Source organism: Ranitomeya variabilis, chromosome 3, assembly GCF_051348905.1.
Source record: "Ranitomeya variabilis isolate aRanVar5 chromosome 3, aRanVar5.hap1, whole genome shotgun sequence".
Classification (NCBI taxonomy): Eukaryota; Metazoa; Chordata; class Amphibia; order Anura; family Dendrobatidae; genus Ranitomeya; species Ranitomeya variabilis.
The window spans coordinates 120,204,396-120,231,324 of record NC_135234.1 but is presented as its reverse complement, the minus strand read 5'-3'; the positions used below and the strand labels follow the sequence as shown (position 1 = coordinate 120,231,324).

At 45.7% G+C, this 26,929-nt stretch overlaps 1 protein-coding gene across 1 annotated transcript in view; it reads left to right on the top strand.

Moving 5' to 3' along the window:
- The window catches only part of SMS (spermine synthase), a 215,843-nt gene that overhangs the window by 77,352 nt on the left and 111,562 nt on the right, over positions 1–26,929 (top strand). The window contains exons 3-4 of the mRNA XM_077294606.1: positions 12,741–12,831; positions 26,684–26,748. Of these exons, the coding sequence (XP_077150721.1) occupies positions 12,741–12,831; positions 26,684–26,748 (156 nt within the window). The remainder of the gene's footprint in view (positions 1–12,740; positions 12,832–26,683; positions 26,749–26,929) is intronic.

The window sequence follows — 26,929 nt, the reverse complement described above, 5'->3', positions numbered from 1 at the left end:
GGGGCCTTAGAAGAAGGTTCCACATAGATCGTTCCCTTGGTGCAAACTGATCATTTCTAAACATCTTCAGGAATTGTTTTCCCTATTTGTGATGTTTCTCTAGGCTTCATGTGAAGGAGTATATCAAACGTTCAGTCTTTACTGTCACTCCAGTAATCAGGATAGGAATGGGTGGCAAGGACAAAGCTGTTGTATCAAGTAAATCTGCCTTCTGTCATAACTACACCACCCCACCGATTTGCGCGGCTTGATCCCAGATTCATTTGGATTACAAAGTAGATTAGATTATAGCTATACGGTGCTTTCATAAATTAGAAAATGGGAGGCTGTGCATGCATATGTAAAGAGATAAGGAGTCTAGGCAGTCTTAACTTGTTTTTGCTGGACAAGCCCTTTATCGCCTATCCAAAGGATTGGCAAAAACTCATTGATCGGTAAGTTCCTGAATACTGGGACTCAATCGTCAGAATGGTGAATATTATTATTATTGCTACAAAATGGAATGTTATTTCAGACACTCGAACGCGACTCCATTTATTCCTTATGGGGCTGCCAGAAAGAGCAGAGTGCAACACTTGACATTCTGATAGGTAATGAATGTAGCGTAGGTCAAGCATGAGCTCTTCTGTCCCACTCCATCTGAGATAAAAGTTGCTTGTTTTGCTGATCGGTGCCGATTCCAGCAGTCAGACGGGAGACCAAAAGTGTGTCATTAATTTATTGTACAGAAGAGTGCAGAAGACTCTGCCATGAGAAGTGGACTAAGCCGACATGCTTGCTTCTTGTTGTAAGATGCTTGGAGAATTCTGCTCCGCAGCTCTTGCCACCTAGATGCAGTGGCCAGCAGGGCCCAGGGCTCTCTGTAAATGCAGCGGTCATGTTATTGGACTTAGTCTTTATTAGGCTATACAGTCATGGCCAAAAGTTTTGAGAATGACACCAAAATTATATTTTCACATGATCTGCTGCCCTCTGGTTTTTATTAGTGTTTGTCTGATGTTTATATCACATACAGAAATATAATTGCAATCATATTATGAGTACCAATAGGTTATATTGACAGTTAGAATGAGTTAATGCAGCAAGTCAATATTTGCAGTGTTGACCCCTCTTCTTCAAGACCTCTGCAATTCTCCCTGGCATGCTCTCAATCAACTTCTGGACCAAATCCTGACTGATAGCAGTCCATTCGTGCATAATCAATGCTTGCATATTGCCAGAATTTGTTGGTTTTTGTTTGTCCACCCGTCTCTTGATGATTGACCACAAGTTCTCAATGGGATTAAAATCTGGGGAGTTTTCAGGCCATGGACCCAAAATCTCTATGTTTTGTTCCATGAGCCATTTAGTTATCACCTTTGCTTTATGGCAAGGTGCTCCATCATGCTGGAAAAGGCATTGTTGGGCGCCAAACTGCTCTTGGACGGTTGGGAGAAGTTGCTCTTGGAGGACATTCTGGTACCATTCTTTATTCATGGCTGTGTTTTTAGGCAAGACTGTGAGTGAGCCTATTCCCTTGGCTGAGAAGCAACCCCACACATGAATGGTTTCAGGATGCTTTACAGTTGGCATGAGACAAGACTGGTGGTAGCGCTCACATCTTCTTCTCCGAATAAGCTGTTTTCCAGATGTCCCAAACAATCGAAAAGGGGATTCATCAGAGAAAATGACTTTGCCCCAGTCCTCAGCAGTCCACTCCCTGTACCTTTTGCAGAATATCAGTCGGTCCCTGATGTTTTTTCTGGAGAGAAGTGGCTTCTTTGCTGCCCTCCTTGAAACCAGGCCTTGCTCAAAGTGTCTCCGCCTCACAGTGCGTGCAGAAGCACTCACACCAGCCTGCTGCCATTCCTGAGCAAGCTCTGCACTGCTGGTAGTCCGATCCCGCAGCTGAAACAGTTTTAAGATACGGTCCTGGTGCTTGCTGGTCTTTCTTGGGCGCCCTGGAGCCTTTTTGACAACAATGGAATCTCTCTCCTTGAAGTTCTTGATGATGCGATAGATTGTTGACTGAGGTGCAATCTTTGTAGCTGCGATACTCTTCCCTGTTAGGCCATTTTTGTGCAGTGCAATGATGGCTGCACGTGTTTCTTTAGAGATAACCATGGTTAACTGAAGAGAAACAATGATACCAAGCACCAGCCTCCTTTTAAAGTGTCCAGTGATGTCATTCTTACTTAATCATGACTGATTGATCGCCAGCCCTGTCCTCATGAACACTCACACCTGTGTTAATGGATCAATCACTAAAACGATGTTAGCTGCTCCTTTTAAGGCAGGACTGCAATGATGTTGAAATGTGTTTTGGGGGTTAAAGTTCATTTTCTGGGCAAATATTGACTTTGCAAGTACAGTAATTGCTGTTAAGCTGATCACTCTCACATTCAGGAGTATATGCAAATTGCCATTAGAAAAAATGAAGCAGTAGACTCTGGAAAAATTAAGATTTGTCTCATTCTCAAAATTTTTGGCCATGACTGTATGCACACATCAGGATTCCTTGCAGAAATTTCCTGAACAAAGCCGGACATTTTCTGCAAGAAATCCGCATGCGGTTTTTCCGCGTTTTTTGCGTTTTTTCCCAGACGTTCCCAATGCAATAATATAGTGGGAAATCCGCTAAAAATCAGCAAAATTAATGAACATGCTGTGTGTTTTTCCCGCTATGCGTTTTTTCGCGGAAAAAAACGCAACATATGCACAAAAATTGCGGACTGCATTAGAAATGATGGGATGCATATGTATGCGTTTTTATTGCGTTTTTATAGCGAAAAAGCCGCAAAAAAACCTGAACGTGTGCACACAGCCTTAAACCTCTCTGTGGCAAAAAAGTAAAAAATGAGAGGAATGCGATTTAACATGCACATTGTCATCATAACAGAAGGGAAACTTGAATGAGACTGGACTGCATGATGTAAAATAATATCATTTACCCAAATAATGGTTCTGGAATTGATCGATGACAAAATTATGTGTGAAATCATTAATTTGCTCTGCTCTGAATATCTCTTGGACCAACCTGCTATGAGGCCACATTTTCCAGTCTCACCATTTTACTAAAAATATATACGGTATTTTCAGAAAACAAAAAGATAAAAAAAAATTCCTTGTTTTGAAAGGATAATAGAATGCACTGAATTGTTAATATTCGATATTTGTATAATTCATAATATTTTTTTTTTTTTTTTTTTTTTAGATTTTTTAATATAAAGAAGCACTCTCAAGAATTTTTTTTTCTGTCCTAAACTTGTGTAGTTTAAGGGCAGGTGCAGACTACCATTTTCTCCACATTTGAGAAAGTCAGTCCGATTATGCTAGTTACACTCCGTTCAGCGTGTGATCCAATTTTCTTGGAGGTGGAGAGAAAAAGAAACGTTTCTCCACTTTCTCTATAATGTCAGTCCATGAAAATAGGACCGTACTCTGTCTTCTGAGTACTGTCTGTCGTTTGTTGTTTGGTTTTTTTTGTCGGCAAGCATTTTTACTTGTGCTTTATTTGCATTTGCATGGATGAAAAATGCTTTAAAAATGCTTGAAAGAATTGACATGCTGCAGATTTGAAAAAATGCTTGGATGGTTCATATCTGCAAAGAAAGAATAAGTAAGGCTGCTTCACACTAGCGTCGGTACGGGGCCGTCGCGCTGCGTCGGCCCGACGTACCGACGCATACTGTGAAAAAAATGCCCGACGTGGGCAGCGGAAGCAGTCTTGGGACACTTCCGCTGCCCCATTGCAAGGTCCGGGGAGGAGGGGGCGGAGTGTCGGCCGCGCATGCGCGGTCGAAAATGGCGGTCTCGACGCACAAAAAAGTTATATGTAAAGTTTTTTTGTGGCGGCGGTCCGCCAAAACACGACGCAACCGTCGCACGACAGTTGCGACGTGTGGCACTGCGTCGCAATGCGTCGCTAATAAAAGTCTATGCAGAAAAAACGCATCCTGCGGGCAACTTTGCAGGATGCGTTTTTTCTCCACGACGACGCATTGCGACGTGCAGTGCCCGACGCTAGTGTGAAAGGAGCCTAACCTGTGTGAGATGTCAGAAATCTCATTCACTTTGCTGTTACTACAAAGCACTAAATTTTTTTTTCCACTGCAAACACACGCAGTAAAATAAAATACGCAGTGTGTTAACAAACCCTTTTTTTTTAACCACTTACCGAACTCCGCTGTACTATTACTGCGGAGGTCGGATCCCCTGCTTTGATGTGAGCCCGCATCAAAGCCGGGACATGTCAGCTGTTTTGTACAGCTGACATGTGCCCGCAATAGCGGCGGGTGAAATCATGATCCACCTGCCGCTATTAACTAGTTAAATGCCGCTGTAAAACGCTGACAGCGGCATTTAACCGGCGATTCCAGCCGCGCGGCCGGAAATGCTCGCATCGCTGACCCCCATGATGTGATCGGGGTCAGCGATGCGTCGGCATAGCAACCAGAGGTCTCCTTAAGACCTCTACGGTTACTGATGCCGGCCTGCTGTGAGCGCCACCCTGTGGTCGACGCTGATAGCAAGCCTGCAATTCAGCTACATAGGAGCGATCTGATGATCGCTGCAATGTAGCAGAGCCAATCAGGCTATGCCAGCTTCTAGCCTCCCATGGAGGCTATTGTAGCATGGCAAAAGTAAAAAAAAATAATATATATATATATATTTATTATTTTTGTGTGTGTTTACATCACCCCCCTTTCGCCCCATTCAAAATAATACAATGAAAGAAATTCAAATCTACACATATTTGGTATCGCTGCGTTCAGAAGAAGCATTAACCTGATCGCTAAACAGCCTAGTGAGAAAAAAATTTGAAATCCAGAATTACTTTTTTTTGGTCGCCGCGACATTGCATTAAAATGCAATAACAGGCAATCAAAAGGACGTATCTGAACCAAAATGGTATCATTAAAAACGTCAGCTCGGCATGCAAAAAATAAGGCCTCACCCGACCCAAGATCACGAAAAATGGAGAAGTTACGGGTATTGGAAAATTGGAAAAAAAAAAAATATTTTTAGCAAAGTTTGGAATTTTTTTTTACCACTTACATAAAACGTAACCTAGACATGTTTGGTGTCTATGAACTCGAAAGGACCTGGAAAATCATAATGCCAGGTGAGTTTTAGCATTTAGCAAACCTAGCAAAAAAGCCAAACAAAAAAACAAGTGTGGGATTTCACTTTTTTGCAATTTCACCGCACTTGGAATTTTTTTCCCGTTTTGTAGTACATGACATGCTAAAACCAATGATGTCTTTCAAAAGTGCAGCTTGTCCTGCAAAAAACAAGCCCTCACATGGCTGTATTGACGGAAAAATAAAAAAGTTATGGCTCTGGGAAGGAGGGGCGCGAAAAAACGAGAACGGAAAAGGGCAAGGTCTTGAAGGGGTTAAAATTGCTATTAAAACTGTTACACACGTGGTCAATATTGTTGGTGCCCCTCGTTTAATGACAGAAAACCGCACAATGGTCACAGAAATAACTTGAATCTGACAAAAGTAATAATAAATAAAAAAATCTATGAAAATGAACAAATAAAAGTCAGACATTGCTTTTCAACCATGCTTCCACAGAATAAAAAAATAAATACAACTCATGAAATAGGCCTGGACAGAAATTATGGTACCCTTAACTTAATATTTTGTTGCACAACCTTTTGAGGCAATCACTGCAATTAAATGATTCCTGTAACTGGCAATGAGACTTCTGCACCTCTCGACAGGTATTTTGGCCCACTCCTCAAGAGAAAACTGCTCCATTTGTCTTGTGCTTTAAGGTTGCCTTTTCCATACGACATGTTTCAGCTCTTTCCAAAGATGCTCAATAGGATTTAGGTCAGGGTTCATAGAAGGCCACTTCAGAATAGTCCAATGCTTTCCTCTTAGCCATTCTCGGGAGTTTTTAGCTGTGTGTTTTGGGTCATTATCCTTTTGCAAGACCCATGACCTGTGACTGAGACCAAGCTTTCTGACACTAGGCAGCACATTTTTCTCTAGAATCCCTTGATAGTCTTGAGATTTCATTGTACCCTGCACAGATTCTAGACACCCTGTGCCAGATGCAGCAAAGCAGCCCCAGAACATGACAGAGCCTCCTACGTGTTTCACAATAGTGACAGTGTTCGTCTCTTGATATGCTTCATTTTTCCATCTGTGAACAAAGAGCTGATGTGCCTTGCCAGAAAGTTCCATTTTTGTCTCCTCTGTCCATAGGACATTCTCCCAGAAACTTTGTGGCTTGTCAACATGTAGTTTGGTAAATTCCAGTCTGGCTTTTTTATGATTTTTTTTTTTTTTTCAACAATGGTGTCCTCCTTGATCATCTCCCATGAAGTCCACTTTGGCTCATACAACGACGGATGGTGCGATCTGACACTGATTGTTCCTTGAGCTTGAAGTTAACCTTTAATCTGTTTAGATGTTTTTCTGGGCTCTTTTGTTACCATTCCTATTATCCGTCTCTATGATTGGTCATCAATTTTCCTCCTGCGGCCACGTCCAGGGAGGTTGGCTACAGTCCCATGGATCTTACATTTCTGAACTACATATGCAACTGTAGTCACAGGAACATCTTATAACTCTTACCTTATAACATGTTTGTCTATAATTTTCTTTCTAATCTCCTGAGACAACTTTCCTTCGCTTCCTCTGGTCCATGTTGAGAGTGATACACACCATGTCACCAAACAGCGCAGTGAGTATCTATAGCCCTATATACAGGCCCACTCACTGATTCCAAGATTGTAGGCACCTGTGATGCTAGTTATTGCACATACCTTAATTTAACATGTCCCTTTTGTCACATTATTTTCAGGGGTACCATCATTTCTGTCCAGGCCTATTTCATGAGTTTTATTTATTTATTTGTTAAATCCTGTGGAAGCATGGTTGAAAAGCAATGTCTGACTTTCATTTGTTCATTTTCATAGATCTTTTATTTATTATTACCTTGGTCAGATTCAAGTTATTTCTGTGACCATTGTGGGTTTTTCTGTCAATAAATGAGGGGTACCAACAATTTTGACCGCGTGTGTATTTAATCAGAAAAAAAACAAGCCCACACTAAACTGACCGGAAAAATAAAAAGTTGACTGGTCTCAGAAACTGCCGACGCACAATGACATTTATTTCTACAAACTTAAATTTTTTTCCAGATTCAAATAAACAAGTAATCAAATTTGGTATCGCCGTAATTGTACTAATCCATAGAATCGTGTTACTAGGTCATTTGTACTATACAATAACCACTGGAAACATTTTAAAAAACAATGGCAGAATTTTTTATTTTTTTCTTCTACCATTTCACCTCACTTGGAATAATTTTTTCTGTTTACAACTCGTCTGTCAAAAAAATGAGCTATCATAAAGCTTTGTGGATGGAAAAATAATCAAAAATGGTGGCTTTTGGAAGAAGAGGAGGATAAAATAGAAATTTAGAAAAGAAATTGTCTGCAGAGGCAAGGGGCTAAAGGAAGTATTCTATTTTATGAAATTGCGCTTTATGATGGACTAGTGATTTTGGCAATGAAGCACACTGGTGCAGCGCTATGCCACCTTCTTTTTTTTTTTTTTAAACTGGTGTATAATGGTGTTCTGCTCACCCGCGGTGCTGGACTAGTTCACTGCACAGACAAGTGGCCGCCAGCACCGCTGTGCTCCGAAAGCTTAGAAGGGTGTAGCATCATGTAGTAATTTCTGCAGTTTCTCCACTATCAGGATCACAGGGGTCTGAGACAATGAGCCCCTCCCTAGCAGGATTAACCCTTTATCTCATATGTCTGGCTCTCCCCTTTGATATTTACATTTATTTTTCATCATAGGAATTGCATTGTTGCCTATTGTTTGATTGTTCCTGTCCAGCTGAAAATAGTTTGGGATTTTGGAGAATTAAATAGATGAAAATGATACAAGTTACACTTTTTTTTTTTTTTTTTTTAAAGGGCATTTATTTTTGGAAACAATATATTTATTTCTTGAACTCTCAGATGCACTTCATGATAAGACGCACCCATGTTTAAGTGGAAGGAAAGCCGAAAACAATCCACACCTCGCTCCGGCTGCTAGACACACAAATATGTCAGCTTGAGTACAAAGTAGTCCAAGAAATACAGTGTAAGAAAATGCAACTGGTGTCGGCTAATTCTAGTGGAAGCTGTGGCGCATTCCTGGAGAATGCCAACCCATGAGCAATTACAGTTTGTTTGTTTTTTTTATTAGACTTTAATCTTTTTTATTAGGTATTTTTATTCATTTTATTACACTAAAAATTAGAGTTGAGCGACTTTTTACTTTTTTCGGATCGAGTCGGGTTTCGCGAAACCCGACTTCGTCAAAAGTCGGGTGAAATCGGCCTATTATTGCGAAAAGTCGGGGGCCGACTGAAACACGAAACCCATTGTAAGTCAATGGGGAATCAAAGTCGGCAGTGAGTGGAGGACAGGAAAACACCTACAGTGCCTATTTTAATGCTCAAAACATCAATTCTTATTAAGCTTGTCAATCTTAATTTACTTTATAATAATAGTTAGGCATTGAAAACTGGGGGTCATTTGGCTAAAGTTGTGGGGGTGGGGTAGGGCTGGCTCACGATTTTCGTGGGCCCAGGAAACGCGGAATACGTCACGGCGGTGGAGCAGGGAGAGGTAAGTATTTCAACTTTGCAAGTGATGTGATCCTGAGCAAGCGGGGTGTGGGCCCACTCGTTGGCACTGGCACAGGGCCCCTCATAGTACGGCGGTGTGTTTGACGGCGGGTGGCGCCTCCCACCGGCAGCGACACTTTTGCGTACTATGAGGGGCCCTGTGCCAGTGACGTCGCCAACGAGTATGCCCCCCCCCCCCCCACACCTGATGAAGGAACCTGCACTTTCATCTGCACCTTCCTCTTTGTCCCTGTGTAAGGTGGTATAGTATGCAGGAAGGGGAACCTGACTTTCAGCAGGGTCAGATTCTGGCTGTGCAGAGTGCAAGGGGAATGTAGTGGTCTGGGTCAATGTACCAGCAGACTCCTCTACAAGTGGCTGGGCAATGGGCAGGATGAGGAGGAAACACAGATATAGGCCCAAATAATAAAGTGGGCTAAATGCAGTTCAAAATTGGTAACAGGACTAAACTGGCGGCATTGCTTTGTTCAGTGGAGGAAAACTGTAATGAGCGGCAGACACAGTTAGTAGGCCCAAATAATAAAGTGGGCTAAATGTCTGGCAAAAAATTGTTCATAAATAAACAGGTGGCATAGCTAGGTACAGGGGTGGGCTCCTCTGCTGAGTAGCAGACAGTGGTAGTAGGCGCAAAGTATTAACTGGTCTAAATGGAGGCCAGGGCCCCTGTATATTTTAACTATCATCTATCATTTCAACAAATTTGTATTGGCAGTGCCATTGAAGGATTTAACAGCACAGACTACACAGTGGTGGAGCAGGGAGAGGTAAGTATTGCAAGTGGTAGAGCACTGTTCGAGCTGGGGGGGACACTCTCTCGTGGGCGACGGTACTGGCACAGGGCCCCTCATATTATGATGGTGTGTGTCTGACGTTGGTTGTGCACCACCATCATCAGAGACACTTCATTTTACTATGAGGGACCCTGTGCCAGTGCCGTCGCCCAAGAGTGGGCCCACCCACCTGTCCAGGCAAACGGCACTCGCACGGGTGCTTGCGCCAGGTGGCGACCACGGCCCTGTGAGGGGAGTCAGCCCATTTAGGGACGTATAAAAATGGCCTATGGTGGACATTCAGCAGCTGCAAATGGAGAAATTGGAGAAGTCAGTAAGAGGAGTGCTTTTGCCACTACCACCAGATGCACCACCACCATCAGTACCAGCTGGCAACCACCGCCCACGGGCTCTTCCACCAGACTTCCTCATTTTTTGGATAATCTAACCAAAATAACAACCGTTATATGGTACTGTAAAACATGGTAGAAGGTGTATATAAACTTGTTGAGAATTTAAATCTCCCTTTTTTTGGGGGGGAGACTAAACCAAAACTTAGGCCCTGTGCATAAAACAACACAATGTAAGTGGCAGAAAGTGGCTGGAAGATACCGTATATGAAAAAATCCAAGGACTGTAGTACAATTTCAATCTCCCTACAATGATCTCAGGACAAGTATGGCAGCAATAAAATGGACTGCTGCACACAAAAGTGTGGACAAATAAACAAGATAACTGTGCAGAAAGGAGCAACAGGATTTTTGCTTTTAAAAAAGCAGTTGGTTTGCACCGCAGTGTGCAAACAGCAATGCAGCTATCAGGGAGCCTTATAAGGCAGCCTAATAAGCTACAGAGCTGATGCACAAAACTATAGCCTCCACTGTCCCTGCAAAAAAAAGGTGGTGTTGGACAGTGGAAATCGCTACAGCACAAGCGGTTTGGGGGTTAGGCCATGTTCACACTTTGCGGGTTTTACCGCGGATCCGTGACGATTTTGATGCTGCGGGTCCGCAGCAGTTTCCATAGTGTTTACATTTACATGCTGTGCACATGCTGCGGGAAAAACTGCGCAGAAACGCAGCGGTTTACAACCCGCAGCATGTCACTTCTTTGTGCAGAATCGCAGCGATTCTGCACACATAGAAATGCATTGATCCGCTAACTTCCCGCATGGGGCTGTGCCCAAGATGCGGGAAGTAAGCGAATAATGTGCGGTTGCTACCCGGGGTGGAGGAGAGGAAACTCTCCTCCAGGCCCTGGGAACCATATTTGTGTAAAAAAAAAATTAAAAAAAATAATGCTATACTCACCTCTCAGCGCTGCACGCGGCCGTGCGGTCTCAGGGTTGCTGTGCGAGCAGGACCTACGGTGACGTCGCGGTCACATGACCGTGACGTCACGAAGGTCCTTCTCGCACAGCATCTTTGGAAACGGACCGCCGCGTGCAGCGCCGAGGAGATCGGGACGTCAGAGGGGGTGAGTATAAACCATTTTTTTTTTATTTTTAACATTACTATTGATGCTGCATATGCAGCATCAATAGTAAAACCAAAGCCCGCAGCGGAAACCGCAAGACAAAACGTGATAAATCTGCAGGGATAACCGCAGCGGTTTTGCCCTGCAGATTTATCAAATCCGCTGCGGGAGAACCCGCAGGGACCCGAACCTACGTGTGCACATGGCCTTAATCTTCCCTCCCTAACTATATTCCTTCTTCTGATGAAGCTGCAGCAACCTCTCCCTATGCTAAGATCGGCAGAAGTAAGATGGCGGTCGGCGTGCATGCCCCTTTATAGCCCCTGTGACGCCGCAGAAAGCAACCCAATCTCTGTCATGCCCTTCTCTAAGATGGTGGGGACCGAGACCTGTGTCATCACTCTGCCCACACTCTGCGTCCTCCTTCATTGGCTGAGAAATGGCGTTGAACGTGTCATGCAAAACGCGACACTTGCGTGCAGATCGCCGACCTCATGGCCGATCCCACACTAGGGTCGGGTTTCATGAAACCCGACTTTGCCGAAAGTTGGCGATTTTTTGAATTTGTCCGATCCGTTTCGCTCAGCCCTACTAAAAATATAGCCTATGATCTATTAACAGACTACTAGTTGCTGTAAATTACGAACTACCCCCAAGTTATTCTTGCTGTGTGCCTTATTAAATACCTGGGAATAATTAGAATACCTTTATTTTTGGAGAATTGATGATTCTGAAAAGCAATACTCTGCATTCTACCAATGAGGTGTGTGAGCAGTAGGCTTATTGTTAGCCACTGACAAGATTGTATGGCCCCGATGTGTCAAGACGGGCGTTATGTGCTGGAGTAAGATGCGGCAAATTCATTAAGTAGCTCCTCTGAATGAATCTGTTGTATCTTTTAGCTGCTATTTTCCACGGCAAGGAATGTACTGAAGTCACGAACCGGAGTACATTTCTGTTGTAATTTACCTAATTTTAGTGGTGTGAATTATGATTAATTTGTTAGATATACTTGGCCATGCTTCCTCTTAGCTGAGTTCCTCCCAATTTTCCAAACTGTGTTGGAGCTGGCCGAGCCTCGAATAAAATATCCAAAAGTTGCATAAAAATTTAGGAACATTTCAAGGAGAAAACTGTTAAAAACTGCTTGATGAATTGCATTTGCAAAACACATGCTTAAAATGTCACATCATTTTGATGCAACTCAAGGCTGCACTAAAATTGTGACTTTTAGTGTATTCAAGCCATTTTCACCCAGCTCCGATAAAGTGGATGGGGCCACGACGACCACCGCTCATCAAATTCATGACGAGTGCCGGTGTTCACAAGTCTTAGTTTAGTAAGATTTGTTACGTGGCACACACCGAGGGATACACCACTTGTCCGTGAATCAGAAGTATCTGACTCCAGTACACCTCCTCATTAAAACCAACATGAACTCCAGTCTTGATGAATCAGGCCCATAGTCTATAGTGCAGTCACAAGGCTGGGAATCTTTCACAACGTGCGAGTATTGTGATGTTTTAACTGGATTAATTTTTGTTTTTACTAAACAAATTTTCTTAATATCTAATAGTCATGTGACATTGGCCTCCAGTAGAATTACACAGAGGTTTGAAATGCACAGAAGAAAAAAGCATTGTGCTTTGTCAGCAGCCTGCTGGCATTGAGTAATTGTAACCAAAGCCTAGAAAATATTGTAGACTTTACAGCCATTGCTCTGTCTCTTTTTAGAGTCTGCTTTGATATTACCATTGTGCTAAAGGGTCGTAGGATGGCGCGTTGTGTTAAACACAATATCTGTGACTAATGCTGCCATATATTTCTCTGTATTTTCTCTTTCAGTTTTGCTACTGTGAGAATCTATCCTCATGGCTTAGTGCTTTTTGATCTGCAAAGCCTTGATGAGCCGGACAAAAATGATTCTGTTCAGAATGTGAGTATATACCGTAAAATCCCCATGTATATGGTATTTTCTGTGTAGCACATCTTCCTACCTCAAGGTTAACTAATACATAGTGTAACAAAACACTCCGGGATCGCCTTTGCTGGGGTCAAAGGTCACGTGGTTTGTGCATTAAACTCTGAGGCGACAGCAGGTTTCCAAGTAGACTGACCTCAGGTCAGGTTTATTAAAGTGAAAGCAAATACAGAAAACAAAACATAAAAATAAATCCTTGCCTGTCCGGCGCTAACTATACAAATACGTTCCTATCTAACAACTGGGGGGCTTCTCCCACCCAGCTAACATTACACAGGTCACGAGCACAGCTCTCACTCACGGTTGTCTCACACAGACCGGCATTCTGTGTGCCCCAGGCTGACACCTGAAACCTCCAGCTGGTCAGCCTTTATTCCTGCACTTATTAACCCCTCGGTATCCTGAAGATACTGAGCGGCTTAATTCACATAGGACAAATACCTGGGCGAGATATACCTGCCCCCGACTACCAGACCGACATGACTCTTACATATCCTCCCCCCCTGCTCAGACCACTCAGGTCGAGCAAGAATACTCTCGAAACAGTGTACTCGGGACAGGGCATCAGCGTTCCCCATCTGCACCCCGGGGCGGTGCTCCACCGTGAACGAGTAAGCCTGCAGAGCAAGGAACCACCGGGTTACCCGACTATTACGGTCCTTGTGGAGATGCATCCACTTGAGAGGGGCATGGTCCGTGACCAGCCTAAACTTCCTACCTGCCAGGTAATATTTGAGGGAGTCGAGAGCCCATTTGATGGCTAGGCACTCTTTTTCAATCACGGCATACCTCTGCTCATGTATATTCAGTTTCCGACTGAGGTAGAGGACCGGGTGTTCGACTCCGTCCCTTACCTGGGAAAGTACAGCTCCGATACCAGTATCAGAAGCATCCGTTTGCACCACAAACTCGCTGCTGAAATCAGGAGTCACTAGTATGGGCTGAGAGCACAAAGCCCGTTTCAGACTGTGGAAGGCCTCTTCAGCCGCTGAGGTCCATTTTACCATGACGGAATCCCTCCCTTTGGTAAGATCCGTCAAGGGGGTAGCCATGGCCGCAAAGTTGGGTATGAACCGGCGATAATAGCCGGCAATGCCCAGGAAAGCTTGAACTTGTTTCTTGTTCACTGGTTGCGGCCAGCCCTGAATTGCCTGTATTTTGTCGATCTGGGGTTTAACCACTCCTCTGCCAATCACGTAGCCCAAGTATCGGGCTTCTTCAAGGCCGATGTGACATTTCTTAGGATTCGCTGTTAAGCCTGCGTCTCTCAGGTCATCAATCACCGCCTGTACCTTCCGGAGGTGAGCTTCCCAGTCCAGGCTGTAAATTATGATGTCGTCTAGGTAGGCAGAGGCGTACTGCCTGTGGGGCCTCAAGACTCGATCCATCAATCTCTGGAACGTTGCTGGGGCTCCGGGAAGTCCAAACGGCATATAGATATACTGGAACAGTCCTTCCGGTGTAGCAAATGCTGTCTTCTCTCTGGCCGCCTCGGCCAGAGGGATCTGCCAGTACCCCTTTGTTAGATCCAGGGTCGTAATATATCGGGCTTTACCCAGCCGATCGATCAACTCATCGACCCGGGGCATAGGGTAGGCATCAAATTTAGAAACCGCATTCAGTTTCCGAAAGTCATTGCAAAACCGTATAGAGCCATCCGGCTTAGGTATCAACACGATTGGACTGGACCAGGCGCTGTGCGACTCTTCAATGACTCCTAAGTCCAACATGGCCTTCACCTCCCGGGAGACGGCTTCACGGCATGCTTCCGGAATCCGGTACGGCTTCACATGAACTGTGACACCAGGCTCTGTGACAATCTCATGTTTCACTAGCCTAGTCTGGCCAGGTTTTTCCGAGAAAAACTGTTGGTTCTGTAACAAAAACTGCTTAACCTCAGATTTTTGTCGTTCAGAGAGAGTCTCGGCAATCTGCACCTCCGGTATGGTAGGTGAGCAAACTGGACGGGGCAGATCCGTTGTTAGGGCAGCGCGGTCTTTCCAGGGTTTTATCAGATTCACATGATAAATCTGCTCTGATTTTCTCTTACCAGGCTGGTGCACTTTATAGTTCACTTCTCCAACTCGTTCCATGACCTCAAAGGGGCCCTGCCATTTTGCCAGAAATTTACTATCCACCGTAGGGATTAGGACCAACACCCTATCCCCGGGTGCAAACGTACGGACCTTGGCGCCTCTATCATAACTTTGCCTCTGGGCTCCCTGGGCCTGTAACATATGTTCCCTAACAAGGGGCATGACAGCAGCAATCCGGTCCTGCATTTGCGTTACATGGTCTATCACCGTTTTAAAGGGAGTGACTTGACCTTCCCAGGTTTCTTTTGCGACGTCCAACAGTCCACGGGGACGACGGGCATATAATAGCTCGAAAGGCGAGAATCCTGTGGAAGACTGGGGAACTTCCCTAATGGCAAACAGCAAATAGGGTAACAAGTAATCCCAGTTCTTCCCATCTTTGTCTATCGCCTTCCGGAGCATCTGTTTTAAGGTTTTATTGAACCGCTCAACCAGGCCGTCTGTTTGAGGGTGATAGACAGACGTACGCAACTGGTCTATTTGTAAGAGCCTGCAGAGCTCCTTCATCACCCTTGACATAAAGGGAGTCCCCTGGTCGGTGAGTATCTGTTTTGGAATTCCCACCCGACTAAACACTTGTACCAACTCTTTGGCGATCGTTTTGGTAGCAGTGTTACGCAAAGGGATGGCTTCCGGGTAGCGAGTGGCATAGTCCATGATGACGAGGATATGTTGATGCCCACGTGCGGACCGGGGAAGGGGCCCAACCAAATCCATCTCAATTCTCTCAAACGGGACCCCAATAATAGGGAGGGGAAACAAAGGGCTACAGAACCGAGGTTTAGGTGCCGAGATTTGGCACTCTGGACAGGACTCACAATAGTTACGCACATCATTGTGTATTCCGGGCCACACAAAACAATGCAATATCCTTTCTGTGGTTTTTTGTACCCCCAGATGTCCCCCCATTATATGTCTGTGGGCCAGGTCCAGTACCTTCCGCCGATAAGGTTTGGGTACCACTAACTGTTGCACAGTGTCTTCCCCTTTTTTCTCTACCTGGTAGAGTAAATCATTCTCAAGAACCATGTACGGGTACGCTAGCCTAGTGTCAGGTTCTACGGGTACGCTATCTATCACTTTTACATTTTTCCTAGCCTGAGTCAGGGTAGGATCTTTCATTTGTTCGCTGTGGAAGTCATCCAACTGAACTCCCAAATCGGGTAGGCAGGGTGCTGGATGACTGTCTGCCTCCGCCTCTCGCTGAGTTTCCTCAGTTTCCTCAGTTTCCCCCGCCATAACTGAGAAGGGGAACTGAAGGTTAGATTCAATAACCTCCCCAGCAACATCTTCCTGTGGGGTCTCGTCTAGGAACTCGGGACCTCCAGATGGCATGGGGGAAGATTCACGGTTACAGCTACCGTGAAGGAGCAACTGATTCTCCCACAACTGCCAGAAATGAGGAAAATCCCTGCCCAGGATTATATCATGTAACAATGCGGGAACGAGTCCCACTTTGTGTTGCACAGACCCATAGGGAGTTGAGATACATATGACCGCTGTAGGATATGAGCAGGTGTCACCATGCACACACGTTACAGAAAATTTATCAGACGGACCAGATGGAAGTGCCACCAGACTGGCTTTCACCAGAGTCACCACACTTCCAGAGTCTAGCAATGCCACAACATGTTTCCCATCTACAGACAATTCACGCAGGTGTTTCGCTGTATCATTTTGACCCGCATTCACACTTACTAGCTGTGTAACCAAAGACATGCGTTTTTTAGAGTCCGTAACGTCGCACTGCATGGGTTCAGTGGTAACAGGACAGTTTGCAGAAACATGGCCCTTCTCATGACAACGGAAACACCTAACAGGCCCCCTATTGAAACCAGAGTCCGACACCCTTGATCTCGGGGTGCGAGCAGTCCCGTGTTCCTCCCCCACAGTTTTTGGCAATTTTCCTTCCCCCGCAGTCCCTGGAACAGTCTTACCGGTTCCACGAGGAGGAGGTACAGTTCGGGTAGTAGCGGTATCATCAGGAAATCCTTCCGCCACGGAATAACGCTCCACCAAGTCCACCAATTGATCCGCTGTCGCGGGATTTCCTTGGCTCACCCACTTTTTCAGCGCCGGTGGTAGTACTCTCAGGTACTTGTCCAGAACGATCCGCTGGATTATCTCCGGAGTTGTCAGTACCTCGGGTTGCAGCCATTTCTTTATCAAGTAGATCAGGTCGAACATCTGCGATCGCGGCGGTTTATCTGGCTGATAGGTCCACTGGTGTACCCTCTGTGCACGGACAGCCGTCGTCACACCGAGCCGGGCCAGGACCTCAGCTTTTAGCCTCTCAAAGTCCTGAGCGGGTCCAAGTCATGGTAAGCTTTTTGGGCCTCACCGGAGAGAAACGGAGCAATTAGATCGGCCCATCGTTCCTTCGGCCACTTCTCTCTCAACGCTGTCCGCTCAAACGTTGTCAGGTACGCCTCGACGTCATCTTCTGCGGTCAGCTTTTGCCAGTACCGACTCACATGGATTCTCCTGGACTCTGCTTCCGGGTTAGCCTCAGGCATGCTCACCAAGCGCTGCGCCACCTGTTGGAGAAGCTGGCGGTCTGCAGTCGTCACGTCCACCAACTCCTTCAGCTGTGCGGCCATCAAGCGGTTAGCTTCCTGCTGTACGGCAGCGGACTGTACTAGGGCTTTCACCACGTCTTCCATACTGTCGCCTGTGCCACGTGTTGCCCGCGTTCTCCACCACAATGTAATAAAACACTCCGGGATTGCCTTTGCTGGGGTCAAAGGTCACGTGGTTTGTGCATTAAACTCTGAGGCGACAGCAGGTTTCCAAGTAGACTGACCTCAGGTCAGGTTTATTAAAGTGAAAGCAAATACAGAAAACAAAACATAAAAATAAATCCTTGCCTGTCCGGCGCTAACTATACAAATACGTTCCTATCTAACAACTGGGGGGCTTCTCCAACCCAGCTAACATTACACAGGTCACGAGCACAGCTCTCACTCACGGTTGTCTCACACAGACCGGCATTCTGTGTGCCCCAGGCTGACACCTGAAACCTCCAGCTGGTCAGCCTTTATTCCTGCACTTATTAACCCCTCGGTATCCTGAAGATACTGAGCGGCTTAATTCACATAGGACAAATACCTGGGCGAGATATACCTGCCCCCGACTACCAGACCGACATGACTCTTACAATAGCCACATAGTACAATTAGTTTTGATAATATTGTGCCAAATAGTTTCCAAACTCTTAATTTAAATTGAAGCAACATTCTAGATTTGTAAATTTCCAGTTGACGATTTTTTGAGTACCATTTTGGGGAACAAAACAATTTTCGATTGATTTTCTTTCTTAGTTTGTCAGGTAGAATGAGCAAGAATAGCAATTCATGAATTGTTTTTATTTTATTTTTTTTATGCCGTTCAATGTGTGTTTAGTCTTTTGGTTCAGTACCATTACAGTGATAACAGATTTATGTAGGATTTTTTAATGTTTTGCTTATTTTGCACACTAATAACACATTTGTCCTTCACCTCATTGGGGGACACAGTGATATGATAGAATAAATTATACTACTGAAAGAGTCAACTTGTTTAGCAAAAAAACAAGACCTCACTTGTCTCTGTTGATGGAAAAATAAAAAGTAGTATCATTCAGAATATGGAGAAAATAAGTCATTTTTGTAAAATAGGGATTTTTGTGTACTCACCGTAAAATCCTTTTCTCCGAGCCATTCATTGGGGGACACAGACCGTGGGTGTATGCTGCTGCCAATAGGAGGCTGACACTAAGTGATACAAAAAAAGTTAGCTCCTCCTCTGCAGTATACACCTTCCTGCTGGCTCTCTGCTATCCAGTTCTTGCTTAGTGTCTGTAGGAGGCACTTGGGTCTGGTTCAGACCCCATCGTTTTTATTTTATTTTTTACTTTTCTGTAAATTTTAATTTTTTTAAGTTTAATTTTTATTAACTGAGTGAAGGGGGCGACGGATCCTTTCAAGGTTCCGATCTCCTCCGAACCATCAACAGGCGAGAACACGGAGTGTCGCCTCTCCGTACCATCTCCTGCGACGTGGGAAGCCATGCCTGAGCTCACTTTAGGGGCGACGGTTCCTTCGGGTCCCGATCTCTCCACACCAGCAACGAGCGAGCACATGGAGTGTCGCCTCTATGTATCCTCTCCTGGAGCCAGGCCTATTGCTGGACAACTTGCCCAGTCCACCCGGGTGCTTGAACTCCGTGGATGTACAGAGGCTCCTTCTTTTTGGCGTCCGAGCAGCCCCCACTGTACCACCACTGTTAAAGAGGATGCCACAAGGAGGCGGACGGTTTCTCTCCACCTCCCTAACAAGGGTATGGTGGATTGAGGGTTATCGCTTTATCCCTGCACCTTACACGCTGCAATACTTAACCTGCAGCAGAACAGCACAGTGCGCACTTTCCTCGGCGCTGAAACCCAGTCATCCGTGGTCGGCTCCATGCCGGGACGCGCATCAATGATGAGTGGATCCAGTCGGCGATGGGCCCCTGCAGTAAGATATTAACATGGCTTCCCTGTGGCCCACCTCCATAAGGTAACGCTCCGGCCGGCTGCAAAAATTTAGCCCCCGGCTTCGGCCGATGTGTAGGCCGCATCCCGGAAGTCGAACCCGCACTATGGCGCGCTAAGGTGGCTCCGCCCATCCTTTCTGGCGTTTTCTGTCTGGCACGGGAGCGTTCGCTTTTCCCGGCCCAATGCCCCTCTACTCTACCCCTGGTATTGCTCCCGCTGGCTGCAGAAATTTAGGCCCCAGCTTGGGCCAATTTTGGAAGTTGTGAGGCTCCGCCCATATCGTGTCTGTGGCTCCGCCCCCGAAATGGCTCCTCTCTCTGCGAGACTTTATCACCTCTGCAACTCCAGGTGGCCATCCTGGTCCACTCGGCCGGCAGAGGCGATAGTTTTTTGCATTAAAGGGGCTCAACGACTCTGCAGCCGGGTAAGGAAGTACTGCCCTCTTACCTCTTGTACTTACATGAATGACCCATATTAGTCCCCGGTTTTAGAGGCACATGACCAGTATTCCCTGGTTTTAAAGGCACATGATCAAGATTCCCTGGTCTAAAAGGCACATTTCCTGGTCTTAAAGGCATTTGACTAGCATTCCCTGGTCTTAAAGGCACATGACCAGTATTCCCTTGTCTTTAAAGGCACATGACCAGTCCGAAGCCAGTCACCCTAAATGAACTCGGGAACCCTCCGCCACCGATCCCAGCTTATCCCAGAGTACCTAGTTCCCCTGAGTGGGATTCATCACTGCCATATCCCATGGCTTCTCTGATCAAGAGATTGAAGCCCTCCGTGAACCCTCTGTGGCTCGGAGTGCTCGCAGGAGTGATATATATGGTTCCTCTCCTACATGGGAGCTGTCGGCTAGCAGGGGCCGCAAGTATTCTAGAAACGTACAGGCGTCTAGAAAATGGAAGCTTCATTTCCTGATCTCCCTCACCAATGATTGCTGAGAACAAGACTCTGAATATGGATTGGATATTGCCTTGGATCTGGACTCGCCAGAGCTTCAGAAGAGGATGGATTCACCTATTTATATCATCAACAAATCTCTGTAGATCAGAGGTTCCCAACGTTTCTGACCTGAGAGCCACACTCAGCTCTGAGAGAGGGTCGGGAGCCACATCCAGCCTTGAGAGAGGGTCGGGAGCCACATACAGCTCCCGCCCCCCTCACTATAGTGGCAACCAAAGCCCCCATTACTGGCATAATGGTTAACCAAAACTTTTCCACAAAAATCAAGCCAAAGCAGTATTCTAAGATCCAGGGGTTCCCACAATACCCCCATTCAGTATTCTCCTATAAAGCACTCCCAAGACACTGTCACATCCAGCTTCAAACATCTCCTCTGACAGGTGGTATCATCTTCTCACCAGCGTACCATACTTAAATCATCTCAAAACCCCTAAGACCAGTATATGTGCGTCCAGATTTGCTCTTCTGTGCAGAGCTGCTCACAAAATTCACCATTTTCAGATTTGCTCTTCATACCTGTTTGCTAGAACTGGAGCTAATGCACCAAGCTGACAGACAGCCGTGAGCCACAATTCATGGGACCGCGAGCCACATGTGGCTCCCGAGCTACAGGTTGGTGACCCCTGCTGTAGATTGATGAGGGCTACGGTTCCACTCTAGATCACGCAGTGTCCCTCATAAGGAGACTAAACTCCCTTGCAGAGCATTTGTCATTCACCCGGACAGGGAGCGTCCAGATAGTAATATGCAAACACGTGGGGTGTCCCCTCCACGTATACCACCCTACAACGGAGGGATGCCATGCTTGGTTTGTTTCTTAGGGGCGATGGGTCCTTTTAAAGGGCACCGATCTCCCCACACCATCAATAGACGAGCACATGGAGTGTCGTCTCCATGTATACTCTTCTGCAGCCAGGCCTAACACCGGAACCAACCCTGTCCACCCGGTGACCTGAACTCTGTGGATGTAGTGTGTCACCCTTTTGGGCGTCCGAGCACCCCTCTCTGCATCTCCACTATTTAGCGGATGATGCAAGAAGGTGGACAATCCCTCTCCACTTCCCTGTTAAGAGGGTGGTGGATCGAGGGTTCATCATTTTTAACTCCGCACTGTCAAAAGAGAGCGGAGGTAGCAAGAGACGGCTTTTATTGATCTGGATGCAGCCGTGCATTCTGCCACTTGGCAGATTATCCGGGTAGAATCTCCTGTGGTTTGTCTACCAGTATTCCTGCCCGATGGGTCATCAATTAAAATTACAACGGACTGTCAGATAGCAAATCTGGTTCATTTCGTCTTGCAGCCTCTGGTTGAGTGCTCTACCCTTCCTTAGCCACCGCATGGGTTGCTAGAGCAATGGTCTCCTGGTCGGAGACCTTAACTACTTTGATTCACATCAGTACCCTTTTCCCGAAGACAGTACAGCTAGTCAATCAAATTTCTTGAGCGGGAGACTAGCTGGTTTACGCCTCTTGGATGCAGCTAGTTGAGCGGCGCTGTCAGCAGCAAATGCCATTACACCCAGAAGGGCTTTATAGCTCAGAGTATGGAAGCGTACTCTGCATTCAAAAAGCCTCTGACATCACTCCCTAGGATCGCATTTTTCCTATAGACCCAACCAGCAGTGGAAGAATTGTCCAGGACAGTCTAGATCTAAGGGATCTTGGTTCCAAAAGGGGGGGCCGAAAAGTAATACCGATCCTGGACCTCAAACTTTTACCAAGCTGGACAAGGTCCTCCTTCGGATGGAGTTCCTCCGCTCAGCCATTACTTCAGTGGAAAAAGGGTGGAGTTTCTTGCATCCACCGACATTCGGGATGCTTACCTTCACATTCCTATTTCCCCTCTTCAAAAATTCCTTCGCTTTTCCTTTCGCAAACAGCATTTTCAAGTCACGACCTTGTCCTTCGGTCTTGCTACCGCACCCTGAGTGTTCGCAAGGGTCATGGCGACCATTATGTTCCTCTTGCACCCCAGAGGCGTGGTCGTCCTGCACTATACGGTCGACTTTCTAGCCGCTCTTCCAGGAATACGCTGAGTCGTCTAGATCAATTGCTATACCCCCGCTCTCCTGGGCTGGCAGCTTCATCTAGACAGGTTTTTTTCCTCTTTTCCAGCCCAGCAGATATCTTTTTTGAGGATGATCCTGAACACTTCCAGAGGGTTGGTATTTCTCCCTTGAGACAAGGCCGTGGCCCTTCAACTCAGAACTCACTTACTTGATCACTCATTCCATTCGATTTTGCTGGGAGGGTCATGAGGAAAAATGGTGACAGCAATGGAAGCTGTTTCCTTCGCTCCACTCGTTTTCTGTAGGTCAATCAGGCTTTCGGAGGGTAGTCTCTGAGCTTCTTCCTCATCCAGGGGAGTTCCTTCCAGTTTAATGATTTAGTGACTACCGATGCCAGCCTTCTTCTCCCGATCTTTATTCTGGGGATCCGAACGATATGGTTAGTCCTACAGCAGGTCCTCTGCCTTCTGGCGGGTTACCCCATCCGAATTCAATTGGATAATGCCACGGCTGTGCCATGCGTCAATCATCTAGCAGGTACCCACGGTCAGACATCATGGATGAGGTACCTCTCATTCTCTGATGGGCCGAGATCTGTCATTCGGTGATCTCGGCAGTACACATCCCAGGAGTAGATCTCAGGGCAGTAGACTTCTTCAGCCATCAGGGTCCCGCCTCAAGTGTGTGGGAACTTCACCCAGAAGTTTTCCATCAGATCTGCCTTCACTGGGGCACTCAAGATGTAGATCGGATGGCGTCCAGACTGAACGCCAATATACTCGTGTTCATGGTTCCGCCTCAAGATCCAAAAGCCATTGCAGTAAATGCTCTGGTTCTTCTGGGGTACCAGTTTCCATAACCCCCCTTTCCCTAATTCCGAGAGTCGTTTGGAAGCAGGGAGGGCCCCAGTGGTCCTGGGAGATCCGCACGGACCACGTTTGGTTTTATGTTTGCGGAGCTAGTACTTTTCCGTCTTATTGCAACAAAACTGCAAGTAGGGACTTTCTCGCAGGGAGTTTTCACATGTGATCCTTCCCTTTCACACACCATTAGAACTTTGGGGCTTTAAAAGGAACCTGTCATCCCCCCCAGGCATTTTTAACTGTAGGAGCCACCTTGTGCTGCGCTAATGCTGCACTTTGTCAAGGTGGCTCTTTTAGTTGGTGTCCCTGCCAACGCTGAAATAATCGTTTTTATTACTTGTCCCTTAAACCTCTAATTTATCAGGGGGCATGTCTTTCCCCCCCTGACACAAATGCCTCTGTGCTCCGCCTCCATTTCCTTCATGAACGTCCCCGGCACCTGCGCTGTAAGTTCAAAGGGCAGCGCAAACTGCGCATGCCCGAAAGAGAAGAAAAAAAAATGATCCTGGGAGTCTTGCAGTAGACTCCTTTTTGATCCGGACAGACTTTACTATCAGGGAAGGTCGCCCCTTTTTTTTTCTCTGTGATCTCGTCATCCTGACAAGTCTTTGGAGCTAGACGCTCTGTTCTTTCAGACTTTTTTCCTTTTTACCATCAAGGCAAGGTTGTCCTCAGGCCATCCCCATCCCTTGTTACCATGGTGGTATTGTATTCCCAATGTTACGAGGGCATCGTTCTTCCCTCATCTTTTTCAGCACCAGTCCACAAAACTGGATGGGTTCTCCATATTCTGGACGAAGTGAGTGCTCTGAGTAGGTACGTATCATGCACGGCGTCCTTCCGAAGGTTGGACACCTTATTTGGACTTCCTGACGGTCAGAGGAAGGCTTCCTGATGGTTACAGGAAGGGTTTAGCCATTTCATCGGCCATGTTAGCCTGGTGGATTCGTTACACCATCCAGGAGTCCTTCCGGGTTAGACGTCAGCCTAACTCCACTCCACTCTGTCGATTGAGGTTTTCTTGGGCTCTAGGTACCAGGCGTCGATAGAGCACGCCTGCAAGCTTGCAGGTTCGTCCAGTCCGCATGCAGTCTTGAAGCACTATAATTCCCAGACTTCTGCAGATGTGCGTCTGGACAGGCGTTCTCTGCAGACCGCGGTAGCGCTCTTGTAAGTAGCGGTTACACAGGGCCTGATCTGATGTTGTACCCACCCAGGGACTGCTTTGGGATGTCCCACGGTCTGTGTCCCCCAATGAGGTGAAGGAGAAATAGGGATTTTTGTGTACTCACCATAAAATCCTTTTCTCCGAGCCATTCATTGGAGGACACTGCTCCCACCCTGTTATTAGCTTGTGCTTGTTTTATAGTTTGACATGCTATACTTTATGTTGTTATTGATCTCCTACTGCTTTGGCACCGAACTGGTTAGCTGAGAGCCAGCAGGAAGGTGTATACTGCTGAGGAGGAGCTAACTTTTTTTGTATCACTTAGTGTCAGCCTCTTATTGGCAGCAGCATATACCCGCGGTCTGTGTCCCCCAATGAATGGCTCGGAGAAAAGGATTTTACGGTGAGTACACAAAAATCCCTATTTTTCAAAAATCACTTATTTTCTCTATATTCTGAATGATACTACTTTTTTTTTATTTTTCCATCAACAGAGACAAGTGAGGTCTTGTTTTTTTGCTAGACAAGTTGACTCTTTCAGTGGTATAATTTATTCTATCATATCATTTTATTTACATATACCGTAACTTTTTAATCTCCTTTTAGTTACTCGTTTTCTGTAGCAGTAAGATGAAAAAACAGCATTTTTGCTGTGTTGTCTGTTTTGTTTACGGTGTTCACTGGAGTGGTTAAATCGGTTCTCCAAGAATGTAATAAAGTTTTCCTTGTAACGTAATACAAACAGCAGCCCGTCCTAGTCTTAGGTCAGGATGGGCTACAGTCTGAAGAAACACAGTTCTCAATGCCTTTGTCTAAACTGACAGAAGACAAGTATCATAAGCACACATACTGCCGTGAGCCAAGGAGAAGGTCTGTGACATCAGGAGAAATATATTTTCTCCTCGGCTGATTGAGCACAAATAATTTTTTTCTCCAGTCTCCGTCCTCATTGCACAGTTTGCAGAGGAGAAGATTTATTTCTTCAGTCACATCTCCGCCAGCTCTGATGAGTCAACTAACAATACAGCTCCTTTGTCAGTTGAGACACAGGTCTCGGAAGCACCGTTTCTTCCAACTGCAGTCCATCCTGACACGCGTCTAGGACGTACTACCGCTTGAATTACGTGACGTGGAGCTATCCTAGTCACCTGACTTTTGCAGCCAATCCCAGGCTTCCGCTATGCTAACTTCTGAACAGAACAGACCTGCAGAGCAGCCTGCCCTGGATCCCTTAGACTGGATGAGTATGTCTTCATTTATTGTTTTAAAACATCCATTACTGAAAAAGTTTTCATATCAGTCAGACAACTATTTTAACAGCAAACGTGTTGGTAAACCCGCTCGTAATTTTTGTTTTTTGTTACTTTGTAGATTTCTTTTTTTTTGACCCGGTAAATTAACATCCGTTTTGTATCTACAATAATACAGAATTCTTTTTTTCTTCAAACTTTCATATTACTCCGTTGTACTTATTTATTATGATCGGTTGTATATCGCCATCATATTCATCAGCGCTTTACATACTCTTCCAATTGGGACTCACAATGTAGATTTCCTACCAACATGTCTTTGGAGTGTGTAAGGAATTTGGAGCACCCGGAGGAAACCCACACAAAGATGGGGAGAACATACAAACTCCTTGCAGATGTTGTCCTTGGTGGGATGTGAACCCAGGACTCCAGTGCTGAAAAGTAACAGTGCTAACCACTAAGTCGCCCTCTGAAAGGCTGTGTCCCTAATCTGCCCTATTGGTTTGTCCCGGCTCCATCAAGCTCACAATATGTTTCCCAAGGAGTTGATGGCAAGCTGCATGCCGTACTGGTTTTACTGTGACAGAAATGCCTTCTTTGCAATTCTTTTGGCTCCTTTTTCCCCACCCATACATGAGTAGTTGTCCCACAAACATATAGGATCATTAGTAACGATTTATATATTGATGTCACATTATGGGACACTACAGTTTTTTTTTTTTCTTTGTTAAAAAATGGGTTTTGATTTTCATCCACTTATCAGAATGGAATAAAAAAAATTGTGCCCTGTATTGTCAGTTTCCCGCAGGCTGGGCATTGTCGGCATTACAACTATCCACAGAACTTGATTATATCAGGTGGAAATGGCATATTTTATTTAAATGAATATAATGTTTTCGTATATACGTTACTGATATAACCCTTGTCTTTCTTCAGCTACTTGATGAGGTTGAGGAGAAGATGAAAGAAATTTTGCACAATGGTATCTCACAAGTGAAAAGGTAATTGTGTGATCCTGAGGTGGTTCTGTAGCGGCACCGAAGCCATAAGGAGTGGGGATCATTGCATTGCGACCGGACAAATGTTGGGATTTGCTGCCCTCAAGGGGCAGTTTTGGAGATTACATTCCAAGCTCTTTCCCGTGCTATCAGCTTCATATTTTTCAGTAATGTTGAAAGGAAA